General features: G+C 34.8%; 1 protein-coding gene across 8 annotated transcripts in view; it reads left to right on the top strand.

Moving 5' to 3' along the window:
* The window catches only part of OPHN1 (oligophrenin 1), a 541,657-nt gene that overhangs the window by 305,667 nt on the left and 213,812 nt on the right, over window positions 1–22,178 (top strand). For all 8 annotated transcript variants that reach the window (XR_009257107.1, XM_058713537.1, XM_058713536.1 and 5 more), the window contains 4 exons: window positions 4,013–4,114; window positions 15,788–15,898; window positions 18,721–18,825; window positions 20,678–20,807. Coding sequence is in view for 7 of the 8 variants with exons in the window: in XM_058713537.1 (XP_058569520.1) it covers window positions 4,013–4,114; window positions 15,788–15,898; window positions 18,721–18,825; window positions 20,678–20,807 (448 nt within the window). In the remaining variant the exon portion in view is untranslated. The remainder of the gene's footprint in view (window positions 1–4,012; window positions 4,115–15,787; window positions 15,899–18,720; window positions 18,826–20,677; window positions 20,808–22,178) is intronic.

The raw sequence follows: 22,178 nt of genomic DNA, 5'->3' as shown, positions 1-22,178 counted from the left end.
AAGGTATAATGGCTGTTGATAAATTGTATTTCTTTTTTTTAATATTTAATTATTTATTTTGAGAGAGAGAGAGAGAAGGAGAGAGAGAGAGAGGAAAAGAGGGGCAGAGAGAGAGAGAGGGAGAGGTAGAATCCCAATCAGGCTCCACATTTTTAGCACAGAACGTGACATGGGGCTCGATCTCATGAACCATGAGGTCGTGACCTGAGCCAAAATCAAGAGTCAGATGCTGACTCAGCCACTCAGGTGTCCCAAGATTAAATTAAGAAATTCCCATTTATAATAGTATCAAAGCATTAAAGCACTTAGGTTTAAATTTTAAAAGCATTTTATTTATTTAAGTAATCTCTACCCCCAACATGGGGCCTGAACTCATGACCCTGAGATCAAGAGTCACTTGCTCGTCTGACTGAGCCATCCAGGAACTCCTTAGGTGTAAATTAGAAAAAAAAAAACAAGTCCAACACTTGTACATTGAAAAGTACAAAACATTAATGGAATAAGTTAAAGAAGATCTAAATAAATAGAAGGATAAATGGAAACACATCTTATGTACATGAATTATAAGACTTCATATTATTGATGATAATAGTCACAGAATTGATCTACAGATTTAGTGCCATCTGTACCAAAATTTCAGCTGGCCATTTTCAACAGATTGATGAGGTGATCCTAAAGTCCACATAGAAGACCAAGATAGAAAAAGAAATATTGAAAAAAAGACTCATAATATTTAATTTCATAATTTACTTCAAAGCTATAATAATCAAGAGAGTGTGGTGCTGACATGAAGAAGACAGGCATATAGATTAATATAATAGAATTGAGAGTCCAGAAATAAATTTATACATTTATAGCTAATCGATATTTTGTGAGAATGCCAAAACAATTCAATAGGGAAAGAACAAATGGTTCTTGGACTACTGGACATCCATATGAAGAAGAATGAAGTTGGAGCCCTATATTACACCATATTCAAAAATAAAAACCAAAAAATATAAAGCTCTTGGAAGAAAACATAGGTATAAATCTTCATGACCTTATATCAGGCAACAGTTTCTGAGATATGACAGCAAAAACACAAGAAATCAAAGGAAATAGACTGATTAGACTTCACAAAATTAAAAATGTTCATGCTTCAAAGGACACTATCAACACAGTGCCAAAACAATCCAAGGAATGGGAGAAAATACAGCATAGCTAGTATTCAGAATTATACAATAAATTTTTTAACTCAAAAATATATATACATATATACACAAAGGGCCAACAGATACATGAAAAAACATCATTAATCATTTGAGAGGTGCAAGTCAAACCACAGTGAATGCAAATTAACACCCACAAGGTTGTTTGTGATCAAAAAGATAAGTAAGTGTTGGTGAGGATGTGTAGAAATTGTAACTCTCACTCATTGCTGTTGGCAATGTAAAATAATACAACTGCTTTGGAAAACAGTTTGGCAGTTTCTGAGCAAGTTAAACATAGAGTTGCCATATGACTCAGCAAGTCCACTGCATATATATGTGTGTGTGTGTGTGTGTGTGTGTGTGTGTGTGTGTGTGCGTATTCCCAAAAGAGTTGAAAACATGACTGCAGAAAATTTTGTACATAAATGTTCACAGCAGCACTATTCATAACAGCCAAGGAAATGGAAGTAACTCAAATGTCCATCAACTGATGAATTTATAGAGAAAATGTGGTGTATCCATACAGTCAAACATTATACAGCCACGAAAAGAATGAAGTACTGATGCATGTTACAACATGGATAAACCTTGAAAACATTATGCTAAGTGTAAGAAGACAGTCACAAATGGTCACATATTGCATGCTTCCAGTTATATGAAATCTATAGAATATGCAAATTCATAGAGACAAAAAAAATTGTGGCTTCTCCGGGGGCAGATTTGGGAGAAGGGGGAAATGACTGCTAACAGGTATAGGATTTCTCTTAGGTGACGGAAATAATCTGGAATTAAACAGCAATGATGGATATACAGCTTTGTAAATATATTAAAAACCACTGAATTGTCTACTTTAAAAGGGTAAATTTTATGATATATGAATTATATTTCATAGTTTTTATTTCAAAAATGGAATTGGAGGGGTAAATGACCAACAGAACTTTATCTTTTCCTGGAGAAGTCACTGACTTTTTCTGGATCTAATGCTCTCTTCAAACAATTGCTACTTTAAATAGACTTACCAGCTGGAGGTACAGTTTGTCCTACCTATATGTTTTGTGTGAATATTTCTATTGTGTTTTGGCATCTGAGTTTGGACTAGGGCTGTAGACCTACTTGAGTTTTATTCACAAGGTTTCCTGGTTATTTACAGGCCTCCTGAGTGCAATTCCTCTCATGATCATCTGGGCCTTATTAGACTGTATGTAATAAATCAAGTAGATCTGTATATTATATGACTTTGGATAAGTTAATTCTTCTTTTTGATCCTTAAGTTCCTTTACAATATCTACTACTCAGGGTTGTGAAGACTAAATGAAATAATGGATTATAAGTATATAGCATACTTCCTGGACTGTTGTAAGCCTCAGTTAATGTTAGCTTCCTCTCTGCTTCTTTACCTTTGGAAAAAAGCATGTTTCTTACAGGTCAGAGGTGACAAACGGTCTAAGCTTCTTGCCCAGGAACAGATTGCCTCTAGAAATCAATCATGGATGAGGTTTTTTTTTCTATTTTTCCTGTGTGTCCCTTGCTGTGCCTCTTCTAGTAACTGGCACCCTGTAGATGCTCAGTGAATTTGGATTTACCATGACACAGTACAAGCTGTTTCCATGAATTTCCCAACATGATGTTCAGAGGATTGCAGAGTGTCAGTATTAGTATGTGACAAATGGACATTGTTAGTGCTCCTTTGGGGCTGTGTGACTTCCAGTTGTGCTGAGGCAGAGAGCTTAATTAAGTTGTATTGAGGCAGAGAGCTTAATTAAATTTCATACTTTTGAGAGAGAGAGATAAAGAGGACTAGAATGCAAGCAGAGGAGGGGCAGAGAGAGAGGGAGAGAGAATCTTAATCAGGCTCCATGTCCAGCACTGAAGAGTCTGTCACAGGGCTTGACCTCATGACACCATGAGATCACGACCTGAGTCGAAATCAAGAGTTGGGCACTTAACTTACTGAGCCACCCAGGCGCATCCTCCTGTAAAGTTTTTGACTCTTGCTTTCCAAGCCACACTTTCCAGGATTGTTTCCTCATTTTAAACATAATCTTTTAACATGCAGTAGTAAAATACTTAAACAATACCAAAGAATTCATAACTTATAGAAGCAGTCCAAGGTTCCTATTGCCTTGGAAATGTTTTGCTTATTAATCTGTCTAAGTGCATTGTATATGACTTTTAAGGGCATATATTTAGTTCACCATTGTTCCTTATTTCTATTTTTATTTATTTATTTTTTTTTTTAAATTTTTTTTTCAACGTTTTTTATTTATTTTTGGGACAGAGAGAGACAGAGCATGAACGGGGGAGGGGCAGAGAGAGAGAGGGAGACACAGAATCAGAAACAGGCTCCAGGCTCTGAGCCATCAGCCCAGAGCCTGACGCGGGGCTCGAACTCACGGACCGCGAGATCGTGACCTGGCTGAAGTCGGACGCTTAACCGACTGTGCCACCCAGGCGCCCCCCTTATTTCTATTTTTAAAAAATGAATGAGTAGTTAATGCACATAAAAAAAAGAAAGATATTAGAAGGAAGAAAAAGTAACAACTGTACAGAGCCATTTTAAGTGCCATTTTCTGAGCAGCAGCTCCCAGGGCCATCAACTGTACCAATAGGAACTGCCCTGTGTTTAGGTGGAATGGTTTAGGGTTATATTTGAGGTAATCGAAACTGCTGAGACCAATGCAAAAGTAAATTTTCTATTTATTTGTTCTTTCCAGAGACTAGAAATATGGAGAATGTGACACTGCATCCTTCATTCTCAGTTCTGAGCAGAGTGAATTAAAAACTATAGACATCTTAATCTGTGCTTTCTCTCCCACATCTAGGAACGGAAAAAGAAATTTGAAAAGGATGGTGAAAGATTTTATTCTTTGCTGGATCGGCACTTACATCTGTCTTCCAAAAAGAAAGAATCTCAGTTACAAGAGGTATGTTCAAAAAGCCTGTTCCTGCCTTCTGCTGCCAGATATGCCTTGGTAACATTGGTATCTTCCTATTACAAGCTTTTCCTTAATACCCTGCCTCAGCAGGGAACCACTATAATAGTAGTCTTACAGTTAAAACCATTTGCCTGGGAATGAGGAGCCTTGAGTTCCCAAACTAGCTCCTCCACTCACTAACTATGTGACTTTTTTGTTGTTGTTGTTCATTTGTTTTTTGGACTTTAGAATAAATAATTTAATATATAAATAATTTTTAAGTAAACAATAACATGTAAGTTTGAGAAAATAAAATTTTACCATACAACACTGTTATAGTATCACTGACTATATTCCTTATGCTCTGCCTTTTATTCCTGTGACTTATTCATTCCATAAGTAGAATTCTATCTCTTCAACTCCCCTTCACCCAATTTGTCCATCCTTCTCACCCTCCTTTACTTTGAAAACCATCAGTTTGTTCTCTTTATTTATAGGTCTTATTCTTTTTGTTTACTCATGTTTTGTTTCTTAGATTACACATATGACTAAAATTATATGGTATTAATTTCTCTCAGTTTGACTTATTTCACTTAGCACAATACCCTCCAGAGCTATCCATATTGTCACAAAGGGCAAGATATAATCCTTTTTCATGGCTACATATTATACCAAAATCCACGTCTTCCTTATCCATTCATCTATCAATGAATACTTAGGTTTCTTCCTTATCTTAGCTATTGAAAATAATACTGCAACTATGATAGGGGTGCATGTATCTTTTTGAATTACTGTTATCATTTTCTTTGCCTAAATACCCAGTAGTAGAATTACAGGGTCATGTGGTAATTCTATTTTTAATTTTTTTAGGAAACTTCATGCTGTTTTCCACAGTGGCTGCACCATTTTGCATCCCACCAATAATACATGAGGGTTTCTTTTTCTTCACATCATCGCCAACACTTGTTATTTCTTGTCTTTCATGATGTGACTTTGGATAACATATTTTTTTTCTTTCAAAGGAGGAGTGATATGCAATGATTTCCAGAGTCCCTTTCAGTTCTGTTTTTGATTCCAAAATCCACATGAGGATAAAGTTAGACTAGTACTGTATTTGGTATATCAGGAGCAGATCTTCTCCTTTTTCCCCCCCAAGATATTCCAACATTAACTTTTTTTTGTATGGGCTTTCAGGGAATTTAGTTCAAATAAATCACTATTCCATGAATGCATACGACATGCCAGGCATTAAGCTGGGTTCAACAGTACTAGAGAGACAATGAGACATACTTCCTGTCCTTCTATAGCTTATAATTGGAATGCTAAAATTCCACACATGTATTCACACATGACACTTAAACAAGTAGCATTTTTTACATATTGTAACATGTATCTGTATGTGGTATCCTTATAGGTGTGGCGAGGTGTTTGGAGAATAAAAAACTTACATTTGGATGTGGAGATTTGCCTTTGTAAAATAATGGGGCCCATTCAATTTGAGGTGGTCATTCAACAAAAAGTGAAGTCTTTGACAGATAGAAATGGAGAAATGGACCTTTCACATGGAGGGCAATGGCCCCAAGAATGGAAAACATGGAGTACGTTTGGGAAATAGTATGACCAGAATTTTCATTACTATTGGAGAGTAGTGAAAGACAAAATATGATCAGGAAAGTTCAGGCTATATTATGGAGTGATAGGCTCAGGAGTTTGTATTGAATTCTATTGGCTCTGGGAAGATTAACAAGACCTTTTGGTTGTATAAGCAATATGAGTGGAATTCTGATTTAGAAATCTTAAACTGTATGAGGTTATAAGATGAATTAGACCTGGGAGAGTCTGGAAACAAACAAACAAACAAAACAAAAATCAGTTTAGGAAAGTATTACAATGATCTAGAGGAAAAGGTCTAAGTCACAAGGGTGGCCCTGGAGAAGGGAGGAAAGGAATTAACTGATTAAAACTGCTTTTAATGGAAGAATGGTTCTGTGTGTTGGATAATAGATCAAGTAAAAGATAGATTCAAGTATAAAAAGAGATATTCAATTGAATAAGGTCATAGACATGAGCTGTGAAATTTCTTAGAAATCATCTTGTCCAAGGTTACATAGATTGTGGCAAAGCTGATATGTGATTTGGTGAGTGTCCATTACATCATGTAAGGTGCTTCAAGGTGATAAATCTATCCTCAGTGGTGGATAGAGTTAGTATTGAAAAAGTGAAGGACTACTTTTCTTCCATAAACTGGAATGAAGTACTAGTCTGGGGTCTTCTGTCATTTTTCTTCTGCATACCTTTGTTTTCTTCCTTTTCCATCTATTCTGTTTTGGGTTCCTAGCTAGAAGAGAGTTAACATAAAAGGCCTGAGTCTACTTTGATTAGGAAAATCTGACTATAAGATTAACTCTTGGCTGGTATCTGGGAACTAGGCTAGTGGGCAGTTTCTTACACAGATATAAAATTTTTCCTAAATGGTAAGAATGACTCACTGTGCCTAGACTGCCTGTACAAACAATGTGGTTTATGTTGAATGTCTTATTTTCTTCTGAGAGTCTGGAGTCTTGGTATATGCTCAGCAGCCAGTACCTGTGTACAGGCACTAATAAAAACCTAGGGCAATGAGTCTAAAGAGCTTACCTGGTAGACCATATTGCACATGTGTTGTTAACTTGTTGCTGAAGGAATTAACTGTGTCTTTTGTGACTGTACTAAAGGAACACTCTTGGAAGCTTTCACCTAGTTTCTTCTATACGTCATCCCATGTATTTTTCCCTATGCTGATTTTGCTTCATATCCTTCCACTAAAATAAATCTTAGCCATGAGTATGACTATATGCTGGAGTCTTTTGAGTCCTCCTAGTGAATTACCAATTCTCTAGGGGGTTGGGACCCTTGGCACAGTCCAAACTTTGTTCTTTTGGAGACTTTTACAATGAAAGCTTCTGGAATGTCCTAGTAGTTTTGTTGCTGTATGTAGAGGTCCCTGGTGACTTTACTAAAGAGCAAGGATACAGCCTTTGAACTTCTTCAATTAAAAATAATCTGAAGTTGTATGGAAACCAATTTGACAATAAATTTCATATTTAAAAAATAAATAAACATTAAAAAAATAATCTGGGGGACCTTGGGTCACTTTTTTAATATTAAGAGACTTTATTTTTAGAGCAGTTATAGGTTTACAGAAAAGATGAATTATAAGTACGGAGTTCTCATATATCCCTAATTTCCAGCATACAGTTCCCCCTACTGTTAACATTTGCATGAATGATGAGCCAATGCATTATACATTCTGGGGGTTTTGACAAATGTATAATGACATAAATCCACCATTACACTATCATGCAGAAAATATGTCACTGCCCAAAATATGTGTGGGCACCACCCATTCATCCCTCTATCCAGCCACACCCCCCAAACTGCTAGCAACTGTTGATCTTCTTATGGTTTCCATATTTTGCCTATTCCAGAATGTTTTATTGTTGGAATTATACAGCATGTAGCAGTTTCATTTTGGCTTATTTATTTTAGCAATATTCATTTAAGGTTCTTCTGTGTCTATTCATGACTTTATAACTTGCTTATTTTTAGTGCTGAATAATACTCCATTGTGTGTATTTACCACAGTTTATCTTTTCACCTATTGAAGGATATCTTGGCTTTCTCTCAACTTTGTGAATTATTAATAAAGCTTATGTAAATATTTGAATGCAGGTTTTTGTGTACATAACTTTGCAAATAATATTGGTAAACACCAAAAAGCACAATTACTGGATTGTATGGTAAAAGTATATTTAGTTTCTTACAGTTTTTTATAGAAACTTCCATATTGTCTTTCAAAGTGACTACATTTTTTTATTTCTATCATCAATGAATGAAAGTTCTTACTGCTCTTGTTGCTCTCTTTGTCAGCATTTGGTGTTGTCTGTGTTTTGGATTTTAGCCATTCTAATAGGTATGTAGTGATCTCTCATTGTAATCCTCGTTTCCGTAATGACATATTCTGTTGAACATCTTTTCATATGCATTTTTGCCATCTGTATATCTCTTTTGGTAAGGTACCTGTTCATATATTTTGCCATTTTAATTGGATTATTATCGTTTCATTTTAAGAGCTGTTTGTCTATTTTATTCTTTTTTTTTTTTTTAAGATACCCTACTAGAGGCACCTGGGTGGCTCAGTTGGTTAAGCATCTGACTCCGTCTCAGGTCATGATCTTGCGGTTTGTGAGTTGGAGACCTGTGTCAGTCTCTGTGCTGACAGCTCAGAGCCTGGAGCCTGCTTTGGATTCTGTGTCTCCTTCTGTCTCTGCCGCCCCACCCCCCAACTTGTGCTCTGTCTCTCTCTGTCAATCAAAAATTAATAAATGTAAAAAAAAAAGATACCCTACTACTTCTTTGTTTGTTTTATCCCCCCCCTCTCCACACCCCTTGGGGTAAAAGATATTTATTTCAACTTTCTAGGTGTAAAAAATAAAATTTTAACTTGGAATTTGTATTAAGTTTTTATTTAAGTTCTAGTTAGCTAACATACAGTATAATATTAGTTTCAGGAGTAGAATTTAGTGATTCATCAGTTACATATAACACCCAGTGCTCTTCACAACAAATGTCCTCCTTAATACTCATCACCTATTTAGCCCATCCCCCCCACCCACCTCCTCTCCAACAACCCTGTTTCTTCTCTATAGTTAAGAGTCTGTTTTATGGTTTGCCTCACTGTCTTTTTCCCCCTATATTCTTCTGTTTTGTTTCTTAAATTGCACGTATGCGTGAAATCACATGGTATTTGTCTTTCTCTGACTGACTTATTTCACTTAGCATAATGCCTTCTAGCACCATCCATGACGTTGCAAATGGCAAGAGATTATTCTTTTTGATAGCTGAGTAATATTCCATTGTATATATACATATACACCACATCTTCTTTATCCATTCATCAGTTGAGGGACACTTAGGCTCTTTTCATAATTTGGCTATTGTTGATAATGCTGCTTGTTTGTCTATTTTAGATACCAGCCCTTTCTCAGATATGTTTTGCAAAGATTTTCTCCCAGTCTATGGATTGTTTTTTCATTCTCTTAACCAAGATTTTCACAGAGAAGAAATTTTTAATTTTTATGAAATCCAATTTATCAGTTTTTTTCTTTTGTGGATTATGCTTTTATGTTATATCCAAAAAGTTATCACCAAGTCAAAGGTCACCTGAATTTTCTCTTATATTATCTTCTAAGAGTTTTAGGGCCTTGATTTTTACATTTAGCTCTATGATATATTTGGGATTAATTGTTGGGAAAAGTTTAAGGTCTGTCTCTAGATTAATTTTTTGCACGATGATGTGCAGTTGCTTAAGCACCATTTGTTGAAAAGACTATCTTTGCTATATTATTTAAATTTATCTATTTTTAATTGAAAGTATAAAGTATGTATATACACAAAATAAAAACTTCAAACACTATAAAAAGGTATAGAAAATATTAAATCCTTATCATTCAAGATTCCCGTTCCTTTCCTTCTCTTCCTTAGAGGCAGTTCCCATTACTAATAGCTTGTGAAACTTTCCAGAAGTCTAGAAGGCTAATATACACAGTGTGCTTATCTTACTCTTTTTAACCTAAGAATATACCTTGAATATTGGTTCGTAGCACACATACTGAAATTTTTCCCCCACAGTTGTGTTGTATTTCATTTTATTAACTTCCATAGATATTTAAACAGTCCCTTTTTTTCCATTACTTCATAAGCCATTTCTGGTCCAATGAGAATCTCTGCAGGTAAACAACCTGAGTCATAGCCCTGGCTAGATAAATTCCCAACCAGTTTTTGTTTTAATTTTTAAATGTTTATTTATTTTTGAGAAAGAGACAGAGTGCAAGCAGCAGAGGGGCAGAGAGAGAGGGAGACACAGAATCCGAAACAAGCTCCAGGCTCTGAGCTGTTAGCACAGAGCCTGCTGCGGGTCTCGAACTTGTGAACCACGAGATCATGACCTGAGTTCTGAGTTGTAGTCGGACACTCAACCAACTGAGCCACCCAGGCGCCCCCCAACCAGTTTTTATAAAGACTTTACCTTAAGAAGTATTTGGGGGATGAAGTAGATGCTCAGAATCTAGGGCTGGTGTCAGAAACAATGAAGGAAGATTATGATCCTGATTTTCTTATATAATATCTACATTGACCTCTGGATCATTGAGGCAAAAATAAAGGTGACCCTTTAAAAAGATGTTTCAAGAGTAAGTCTTTCGAATATAAGAAATATGGTACTAGAAAACAATATCTGTTTTGTGCTATTTTCTGGGATAAGATTGGTGAGCTATCTGCTAATACTGTTCATGGGAGCAGTAATTTTTAAATTGCAGGTTGCCACTCATTTAGTAGGTCATGGTATCAATTTAGTGATTCATGCCCCACATGTTGTAAAATGAAAGAATAAAAAGGAAAAATCTTAGTGCATCATCTGTAGTGTTTTATTAAACTTGACAATACTCTTTGTTTTTACTATAGTGAGTCAGAACAGTATCTTAAATCATGTCCTAGTATATGCATACTTATCTTTGCTTTATTGTATTGCCTTTGCTCCTGTGTCAGAGATTAATTGACCATATTTATGTGTAAATATAATTTTCATGCTTTCTATTCTGTTCCATTGATCTATTTGTCTGTTCTTTCACCAGTACCACATTGTTTTGATTATGATAACTTTATGGGAATTTTGAAATCAGATAGTGTAAATACTTCAATTGGTTCTTCTCTCCCAATATTGTGTTGGCTTTTCTTGCCTTTTTCCCTGTCTATATAAACTTTAGAGTCACTTTGTTGATATCCAGAAAATAGCTTGCATTAATTTTGAATTGGATAACACTGAATCTATGGATCAAGTTGTGAAGAACTGACATCTTGATAATATTTTCTATCCATCTACATGTAATATTTCTCCATAAATTTAGATCTTTGATTTACTTTACTGGTTTTATAATTTTCATCATGTAGATCTTATAAATTTTTTATTTATGACTAAGCATTTCAAATTTTCTTCTAATACAAATACTTCAGTGTTTTTTTATGTTTATTTAATTTTGAGAGAGAGACAGACAGAGCGCAAGCAGAGGAGGGGCAGACAGAGAGGGAAACAGAATCTGAAGCAAGCTCCAGTCTCTGAGCTTTCAGCACAGAGCCCGTTGTGGGGATTGAACCCATGAACTATGAGATCATAATCTGAACTGAAGGCAGACACTTAACCAACTGGCCACCCAGGCACCTGTATAGTTTGGTGTTTTTAATTTACAATTTCAATGTCCACTGTTAGCATGTAAGAAAACAATTGATTTTTTATATCAACTTTGTATCCTGCAGTTGTGCTATCTAGTTACTTATTACTTCCAACAGATTTTTGTTGACTTTTGGGGGGAATTCCTATACACACAATTGTGTCATGTGTGGAAAAAAAAGATAGTTTTATTTCTTCCTTTCCAGTCTATACACTTTTTATCTCCTTTTCTTGTCTTATTGCATTTGCTTAGAATTCCACTATGATTTGAATATGAATTGTTCCTGGTGTTAGAGGGAATATATCTAGTTTCTCAAAATTAAATACGGTGTTAGCTGTAGGTTTTTTACAGATAGTCTTTATCAAGTTGATGAAGTGCCCTTATAATTATAGCTTGTTGAAAGTTTTTCTCAAAGGATGTGTGTTGGATTTTGTCAAATATTTTTTTCTGTATCTGTTGGTATTGTCATTTAATATTTATTCTTTAGGTGTTGATGTGATGAATTATATCAACTGATTTTTGAATGTTGCACCAGCCTTGAATACATGAAATAAATCACATGCAGTCCTGGTGTATATTTTTTATACCCTGGTGGATTTGATTTGCTAATATTTTATTGAGAATTTTTATATCTATGTTTATGAGAGATACTAGTTTGTACTTTTCCTTTATTGTAATGTCTTTGTCTGGTTTTAGTATCAGGGTAATGCTGGCCTCAGAGAATGAGTTAGGAAATATTCCCTCTGCCTCTGTTTTCTGGATGACAGTGTAAAAATTTGGTATCATTTCTTCCTTAAAATATCTAGTAAAATTCACCAGTGAACCCATCTAGTGCGTTCTTTTTTGGAAGGATTTTAATTATTGATTCAATTCCTTTAATAAATATAAATCTATTCAGATTGTGTATTTCATCCTGTGTGAGTATTGGAAGTTTGTGTCTTTCAAGGAATTAGTTGATTTAGGTTATCAAAATTTAAGGCATGGAGTTGTTATTAATACTCCTTTGTTATCCTTTTAATATCCATGAGATCAATAGTGATGACTCTGCTTTCATTTCTGACATTTTTTTTTATTCTTTAAGGCTATTTACTATTTATTTTTAACAGAGAAGGAAACAGAAAGAGCGTGAGTGGGGGTGAGGCAGAGAGAGAACGAGAGAGGGTCAAAGCAGGCTCCGTGCTATCAGCACTGAGTCTGACATGGGGCTCAATCTGACAAACCATGAGATCATGACCTATGACAAAATCAAGAGTTGGATCCTTAACTGATTGAGACATATGGGCGCTCCTCATTTCTGGCATTTTAAATGTATGTGTTTTCTTTTTCTTTCTTAATCTGACTATAGTCTTATCTATTTTCTTGATGTTTTAAATTAACCAGATTTTGATTTTGTTGATTTTCTTTGTTTATTTCCTATTGTTAATATTATTGGTTTCCTTAAAAATTGTTATTTCTTTTCTTCTGCTTATTCTGGTTTTAATTAGCTCTTATTTTTCTAAGGTGGGAGCTTAAATTATTGATTTTAGATTTATTTTATTCTAATATATGGTTTTAATGCTATAAACATTCCTGTAAGCATTGCCTTCACTGCATCCACAAATACTAAGTTATATTTTCATTTTTGTTTAGTCTAAAATACTTTTTAATATCTCATAAGAATTCTTCTTTGACCCATGTGTCATTTAGAAATGTGCTGTTTAATCTCTAAGTATTTTGGCAGGTTCCAGCTATTTTTTGTTATTGATTTCTAGTGTAATTTATTTGTGGTCTGAGAGCATACTTTTCATCATTCCTGTTCTTGTAAATTTATTCCAGTATATTGTATGTCCCAGGACGTGGTTGATCATGGTGATCTGAGTGAGCTTGAATATAAGGTGTATTCTGCTGTTGTTGGATGAAATGTTCTACAGATGTTAATTAGATCCAGTTGGTTGATGGTGCTGTTCAATTCGATTATGTCTTTACTGATTTTCTGCCTCAATTACTGACAGGAAGGTTGAAATTTCCAACTCTAATTGTGGATTCACATATTTCTCCTTGGTGTTCTATCAGTTTTTGGCCTCCCATGTTTTGATGTCCTATTACACAATAAGGGTGGTTATATCTTCTTAGAGAATTTACCATTATCATTATGTTATGCTTCTTTTTCCCTGACAGGTTTTGTTGCTCTGAAGTCTCCTTTTTCTGAAATTAATATAGCTATTCCAGCTTTCTTTTGATTCTTGTTGGCATGGAATTTTTTTTCTCCATACCTTTACTTTTAGTCTATGTCTTTTATATTTCAAGTGATATGTTATACATAGCATATAGTTGGCTCTTATTTTTCATGCACTCTCACAGTCTCTACATTTTAACTGGTGTGCTTAGGCCATTGACCTTTGAAGTGATTGATATAGTTGGATAAATATCTACCATGTTTGTTACTGTTGGCTACCCTTTGCTTATTTTTGTCTTAATTTTTTATCTGCCTTCTCTTTTTTTAACTTAAAATTGTATGATTCCCTTTTATGTCCTCTTCTAGCATATACGATTTATACTTTTTAAAACTTTTTTAGTGGTTACTCTGGTTTCCCATACACATTTACAATTAATCCATTTATGCTTTCATATAACATTATGCTTCTTCATGTGTGGTACAGGAACCTTATAACAGAATATTTCCTATTGCTCCCTTCAGTCACTTATAATATTATTGTCATTCATTTCACTATTTGATAATCTATATTCACCAAATACGTTGTTACAATTATTATCTTGGACAAACTCTTATCTGTAAGATTAGTTAAAAATAAGAAAAAATGTGATTTTATTTTACCTTCATTTATTCCTTCTCTAGTACTCTTCTTTTCTTTCTTTTGGTACACATTTCTCATTTATATAGTTTTCCTTCTGTCTGAAGAACTCCTTGTAATATTTCTTCAGTCACAAGTTTACCTCAAACATTCCTTAAATTTTTATTTGAGAAAATCTTTAATTTTTCTTCACTTTTGAAAAATAACTACTGGATGCAGAATTATAAATTTGTGATTTTATTCCAGTACCTTAAACATCTCACTCCACTCTCTTCTTTTTTCATGGTTTCTTAAGAGAAATCTTATTCTTGCTCCTCTTTAGATAAGGTAGGTTTTCTCCTGCTTCTCTCAAGATTTTCTCTGTGCCTTTGACTTTGTGCAATTTGAATATGATATGCCTACATGTAATTTTTTTGTATTTATACTATTGTTCTCTAAGCTTTCTCAATCTTTTGTTTCTTATCTGTCTAATTTTGGAAAAAATTTAGTCATCACTTTAAGTATTTCTTATGTTCCTCTTTTTCTTCTCCTTTTAGAAAGCCTAGTATGTGTATCTTCCATTTTTATAATTGTCCAACACCTCTTAAATACACTACTCCATCTTTTTCATTCTTTTTTTTCTTTTTGCATTTCAGTTTTTGAAGTTTCTATTGACATATCTTCAAGTTAATTGATCCTTTCCTTAGCCTTGTTCAGTCTGTTGATAAGCCCATTAAGGGCATTCTTCATTTCTGCTAATGTTTTTTATTTCTAGCATTTCCTTTTGATTATTTCCCTTACCTTTCATATCTCCACTTGTATTACTCATCTGTTCTTGTGTATTGTCCTCCTTTTCCATTAGAGTCCTCACTATAATTTCTTGTCTAATAATTCCACCATCCAGTATCTCTGCCTTATCTGTTTGGTTTTTATGTTTGTTTTTTTATCTTCAAACTGGTTGTTGTTGTCTTTTCCCCTTTTGAATGACTTGTAATATTTTGTTGAAAGCCAGATGTAATGTTCTGGGTAAAAGGAACTGAGGTAAATAGGTCTTTAGCATGAGGCTTTATGTTTATATAGATAGGAGTTAGGCTGTACTTAGTTTGCTGTTAGACTATGTTTGGTTTATTCTAGATATTGTTCTCAGAGGCCAAAATTTCCTGTGGTATTTTTGTTTCTGTCTTCCCTGTTGTCTTTGGATTTCCTTATAAAGTTGTTCTTAAATAACTGATAGTCTGATACCGGCTATAGCAATGGGTTTCTGCTTCGGGGCTTTTGCTCTTGTAAGCTCTGATTCTCCATTTTCACCTGTCTATCCAATATTTGAGGCAGCTCTTTTCCCTCTGATTTCAATTCTCTGTTGTTTCTAAGAGAAGTTGTGATTTTCAACTTGTTCAGCATTGTTTTTTTTGTGAGGATGGTTATGATAACTTGCAGGCTTTTTAATTGTTCGACCAGAAACCAGAAGTTTCCCATTGATCGCTTTTTATTTCTTGGCTTATAATTCCTATCTGTAAAATAAAGGAGTAAGATCACTACTTGGTGGCTAAATTATTTCCTAGCTCTAGCATTCTGTTGAGTGCATAAGCAGTGACATGTGTGAATGATTATGCTATTATGTGACTTTTGCTGCTCTTCTTCTACAGGCAGACCTCCAGGTGGACAAAGAGAGGCATAATTTCTTTGAGTCCTCCCTTGATTATGTTTATCAAATCCAGGAAGTTCAGGAGTCCAAGAAGTTCAATATTGTGGAGCCAGTAAGTTCTATCTGTTGATGAATAGTCTAAAAATATTTACCAAATTCCTGGTAAATGCAGAGAACTTTGATCATAAAATTGAAATCTCAAAGATGGTGAAGGATATTTAATGCTTAATAATGAATGTCAAGAAAATAGACACACCAGCTTGTGTTGTTCTTGCTTTCTTACTAACATTTTCTCTTCCTTACCACCCCTTCTTGCCTTTCTTTTCTTTCCCATTTTCTTTTTTTTTAATGTTCATGTATTTATTTTGAGAGAGAGACAGAGAAAGAGAGGGAGAAGGAGAGAGAATCCCGAGCAGGCTCCATGCTGCCGGCATAGATCCAATGTGGGGCTTGATCCCACAAACCAGGAGATCATGTCCAGAGCTGAAATCAAGAGTCGGACACCCAACCGACTGTGCCACCCAAGCGTCTCTTCTTTCCCATTTTGTCTCCCTAGCTATGATTTTCCTTTCTTTCTCTTTCTTTACTTCCTCTTTCCTTCTCTCCCTCCTTTGATTTCTCTGTCACCCTTCATTTTATCTTGCTCTCCTCCCTTCCTTGCTCTCATGCTTTCATAAAGCTTCTAAAGGGCCTATCACATACCAGTCAATGTGCTACAAGCTCATGTCCCTTGTACTCAATGACTTCCTATTGTACTGTTTTTACTTCTGTACTGTTTTTACTTCTATCTTCTTTATTTTTTTCTACTTACATCTCTTTGAGCATAAAAGTGATGTGCTTTGATTTGACAACTATGTGGAATTTTAACAACTTTTATTTTCTAGCATAAAAAATGTACTTTTATTGCAGAAAAGCTAAAAATAACTATAGGAAAAATAAAACAAAAATAATAAATTTCCAAAACAGAGGTAATCACTGTTAATATTGTGGCATTTTCCTTCTAAGTTTTCTGTGTATCTACAGTATTTCTTTCTCTATTTATGTATGCCTTTGTACTTATAGATATGTGGGTGTGTGTGTACACATGTGTGAACATGTGTTTACATGTATATGTTTTGCACATGAACATGTATATTTATGTACACATGTATCTGTGCTCACATTTGTATATATCTGTATATATATGTATGCAATCAAGTGTGTATTAATTTATACAAAAAAATTAATTGAACTTCTGTGACTGGCACTGTGCTAAACACTGGGTATTCTATAATTAATAAGATGGACTCAGTTTCTCTCTTTATGAGGACTACATTCGTATTGGGTAGACAGAAGGGAAACAAGGATACAGATAAATAAAATTAATTGTAAGTTGTGATAATGGCTAAAACAATAACAAGAATGGGCAGCTACTTTAGAGTAGATGGTCAAGGAAGATCTCTGAAAGTATCATTTACGGTAAGATCTAAAGAAAGAGAGGATGAGGCCACATGAATAATGGAGAAATAATACTCCAGACACAGAAAAACACATGTGCACAGTCCTTAAGTTAGGAAAGAATGGTGTGCTTGAAGAATGAAAAGATTAGTGCCTCAGATACTGGCAATAGAAAAAGAGAGGGGCAGGAAGTAATTAATGTATGATAGGAAGGCACAGGACCTGTAAGCATGGTAAAAAGTTTGGATATTAGTCTAAGTGTAGTGGAAAACCACTGATAAGTGTTAAACAGAATATGACATGAGCTGATTTTGTTGTGTGGAGAATGGCTTAAAAAAGACCAACATTGAAAGTGAGGAAACCAGTTAGAAGGCTACTACAGTGGTCTAGGCAAGAAAAGATGTTGGTTTCGGTTAGGGTGGTGGAAATTCAAAAAGAAAAGAATGGCTGGATTAGACCTATGTTTTGGAGATAAAACTGACACAATTTGGATTCAGATGTGAGTGGAAGAGAAATCAGGGATGATTCTTTACTTTCTGGCTTGACTGAGTGGGTAGTAGTGTCATTTCCTGAGATGAGAAAGCTTGGGAGAGAAACAGAAAGATTATGTATATGACAATGTATGTGGTATACATACCCATATACATTTATACACACACACACACATGCACATATATATGCAGCACATACGTGTGTATATGTACATAGTTTTTATATGTATTTATGTATATATACATATATATAGTTTGTTTTTGTATTTATGCAAATATGCATGTCTATATGCATATGGTGTTATCTGTGTGCATATTTATATGCACCTACCTGTTTATTTTCTAAAAAGAATAGAACAATTATTACTACTTCTTATTACACTTTACTATTGGCAGAATTGAGTATTATTTTTTAAAGGTTTGTTTTTGATAGCTGAAATCATATTTTCTTTGTTTTTATTTATGTGTATTTGATTATTGAGGTTGAATATTTTTCACATTAAAAATGTTTGATTGATAATTTGTATGTCTTATTCTGAACCCCCCCTGAAACATTTCTAACTCAAAAATGGGTTCACACTCTGTGAATATTTTAGCATTATGGCAGTCTTCATTAAGGTACAGAATCTTACTTTATTCATTTATTCACTTCTCTGTTTATTCAACAAATATTAATTGAGCACCTACTCGGTGACAATTCTGAAGATATAAAGAGAAAAGACACAGTCTATTCCCATAGTATCCAAATTATGAATGGTTTTATATGCTATCTGAAAAGGATCTGAATGAACAAATTTGTTAGTAGTTCTTATTTTCTGGAACTAATTCCAGTGTAAATGTTTAACCTAATAAGAGAATGGCTTTATGTACACCTGTTTTTGTTTTCATGATTACTTTTAACACTATACTGTGTAACGCTATGGAATTTATTTTCCATGTTTCTTTTTCCTTTATTTGATAATGAGAAGATGCTGGTGATAAAGTTATTTTTACATGTTTTCCCTAGGTCTTGGCCTTTCTTCATAGCCTCTTCATTTCCAACAGCTTGACTGTAGAGCTCACACAGGATTTTCTCCCATACAAACAGCAGCTCCAGCTCAGTTTGCAGAATGTGAGTTTGCATGTGGGTTTCTTCACCTGTCCCCACATTCCAGTTGGATTTTAGCCCCAATAACTTTAACCTTGAAATCCCAGTTTATTGCAGTCTAGCCAATTTGTCAGGACATATTGGTATGGATCACAAATATTTTTGTGCACTAGACTGTTCTTGCTCTTTCAGTTTCAACTCTCCCCAGTCTTTGAGGCTTATTGTTGCTCAAACCTACCCCTCCACCCACTAATACTTCTATCTATCCAATATTTATTAAATGTTCCTAATACCACATCTCTTCCAGATCAGAAACCAGCTATGGGCTTGTTTAAGCACAGGTCTTATGCTACTTCCGTGTTGGTCTAGACACTTAAGAGTTTTATGACCACAAATGTCCATTTTCCCCTCTCTTCCTTTTCTCATTAAATACTAGAGTTAAATAAATTATATCTAAAGGTTTTATTCACCTTCTTTCAAATGCTAGTTCTTATAGATGGCATAGGCACAGTCTTCCCATCTTTGTAACATATATATTTTTTCTCATTCATTTATTTAACTACATTTAATGAATACTTACGTATATAATATATACTTTGTGCCAGACATTTTACAAGACACTGGACATACCATAATGATGCATGTTAGTTTTTCTTTCCTCAGGGTACATACAGTTTCTTGCATGAAGGAGACATAAACACTGGAACACATCATAATTCCTTGTGATAAGTGTTTCAATAGTGTTACGACCAAAATTTTTAAAGCAGCACAGAAAGTAGAACATTGACTGCCTGGTGCAGTTAGAGAAGGCATCACTGAGATAGTGATTTTGGACTAGTTGTTACATTGCATAAAATTTACAGAGTATTTTTATATGAAATAGGTTGGTAAGTTGTAGTGGACATAAACTTCACTTGGTTGTTTAGGAGGATCTTGACTTAGAGTAGTTTTTTAAATTTCTTGCTGGGTACTCACCTTCACCAGAATGTGAGAGCCCGTGTCTTTGGATTTATAAAATATCCCTATTACCAGGTTAATCATTTGAATCTTCCTCAAAAAAGAAATTGAGAAGTATGAGTTTAATAAAACCCCTTGTATCTATGTATATGATGAATTCATTCACAGGATGATAAGTAGAGTAGGCCCAAAAAGATAGGGCAGCCCAGATCACCATTTTGACTGACATAACAATCTTGAGGCTAGATGCTAAGGACCTATCTCTAGTGATTTTCTTACCCATATTTCAAACAGTGTTTTGCTATTGTGTTTAGTTGTGTAGTTGTACATATATTATTTCTTACCATTAGCTTTTTTTTCATGAATATGAAAACATAACTTTTCAGTTGATCTATCTTCAAAGAGTACATTGTCATGTATTTTATCCTAATGGCTAGAATTTGATTCAGAGTCAAATAGGCAGTAACTTTACTTGAGGCAAAACGTAAAAGTTGCCATGATAATATTATCTTTGGGAACCTTCTTTACAGTCTCCCTTCTTGTAAAGTGAAAGTCAGTCTGGTGCTCAGAATTCTAAGAACCCTTGTTTATTGGAGCCTTATGTCATTCCCATTAGAAAATAAAAATCTCCCACATGTGTTTTATTGTTATATTATTTATGTTTCTGTTTCCCTTTTAGTCTTTAGTACTGTTACACTCCATAAAATTGTTTTCTCGTCACTATGCCGTTCAACATTTGTTTTCTGCTGTGTTGTAGCATATAATGAAAACCAAGAAAACTCTGCACTGGATCTCTGACCAATAAATGCTTTTTAATAAGGTGATAATGGTGATAATGATAATGGTGATAATGGTGATATCATAATATCATATCATAATGGTGATAATGATAATAATTATGATGATAATGTCTTAACAGACAAGAAATCATTTCTCCAGTACTCGGGAAGAGATGGAAGAACTTAAGAAAAGGATGAAAGAAGCTCCCCAGACATGCAAACTTCCAGGACAGCCAACCATCGAAGGCTATCTCTATACACAAGAGAAATGTGTGTGGGAATATAGGGATCCCCATTGGGTTTCAGTAGACTGTCACCTACTTGGCACTCTCCAAACTCCAGGAACCTATATTGTTCACAGACCCCTGACAGCTACACCTCTTTGGAGAACAGTCTGGACATAGTGGATTAAAAAAAAAAATGAAGGGGAAGTTGGAGGGGGAGGTTAGGAATTTGTCTTACAAAGGGTCTGGGATGATAAGATGTAAGGTTTTTCTCTGTGATTCAAAATGGGGATTGTTAATTGTTTAATCCTTCTGATGGCTCTGACGGGGGGAAAAAGTGGTAAGGGAAAAGAGGCAGAAAAATAATATTTATTACACCTGCTATGTGCCAGGCAGGCATGGTGCTAAGTACTTTAAATACACTATTTCATTTGATCATTAAAACCACTTATCATACCCATTTTACTTGAGGCCACTGAGGTTTAGAGAGATCACTAGTTGAAAGTCACCCAACTATCAAGTAACAGTCCTAAGAGTAAACTCCATTCTGTGAAATGCCAAAACCTATGCTCATATCACTATACTCTATACTTCTCACTGCCTTAGGAGCACATGGTTGCTCTTAAAGCACTAAACAACAACCATTGTGATTTCAATGGGATGACAGTTGTTCATTGCTGACCAAGGAAAATGAGTTAACTTATCCACTTACTGAATATTGCAGAAGATTCAAGCCTTCCTACCTCCTAAATAACATCATGAAAACCTGCATGTGCTGTTTGCTTTTCCTTATGAACTATGACCCAGTGCTCCCAAAGCCTGTGATTTCAGCCCTGCCCATAATTATTGTACCTGAGAAGTAAGAAGAAGGAGCTACTCAGATGTTACCAGTGGCAAAAAACTACTGCAATTCACAAAACATGGCATTTAAGCATTGGTATTATCATGCTTTTCCTCTCTTTGAGAAATTAACTTTTGATATTTTTCAAAGATGTGTTCTTCCACTTTTCAGATGTATCCCTTCAACTCTATATTGCAGTATTTCTCAATCTCAGTGATATTGACATTTTGGGCTGGGTAATTCTTTGTTTTGTCGGGGAGGGGGGGGTGGATCATATACATTTTAGGGTGTTTAGCAGCATCTATGCCCTGTCCTCACTTTATTCTAATAGCACTCCCTAGGTACTACAACCTAAAATGTCTCCAGACGTTGCCAAATGTCCCTTGGGAGGCAAAATTTCCCTTGGTTGAGAACTACTGCTATATTATAAAAAAGGTGGAAATAATGAGTTTGCGATCTTGGCTATAATATCAACTAGCTTCAGTTTTCTAATTTGTCAAATGGATATGATATTGCTACTCAGTTGAATATTTATTGAGCATCCTTTTTTTTCCAGACAATGTGCAGTGCACTGGG

This window comes from Neofelis nebulosa, chromosome X, assembly GCF_028018385.1.
Source record: "Neofelis nebulosa isolate mNeoNeb1 chromosome X, mNeoNeb1.pri, whole genome shotgun sequence".
Classification (NCBI taxonomy): Eukaryota; Metazoa; Chordata; class Mammalia; order Carnivora; family Felidae; genus Neofelis; species Neofelis nebulosa.
This window is presented reverse-complemented; position numbering and strand designations above follow the sequence as displayed.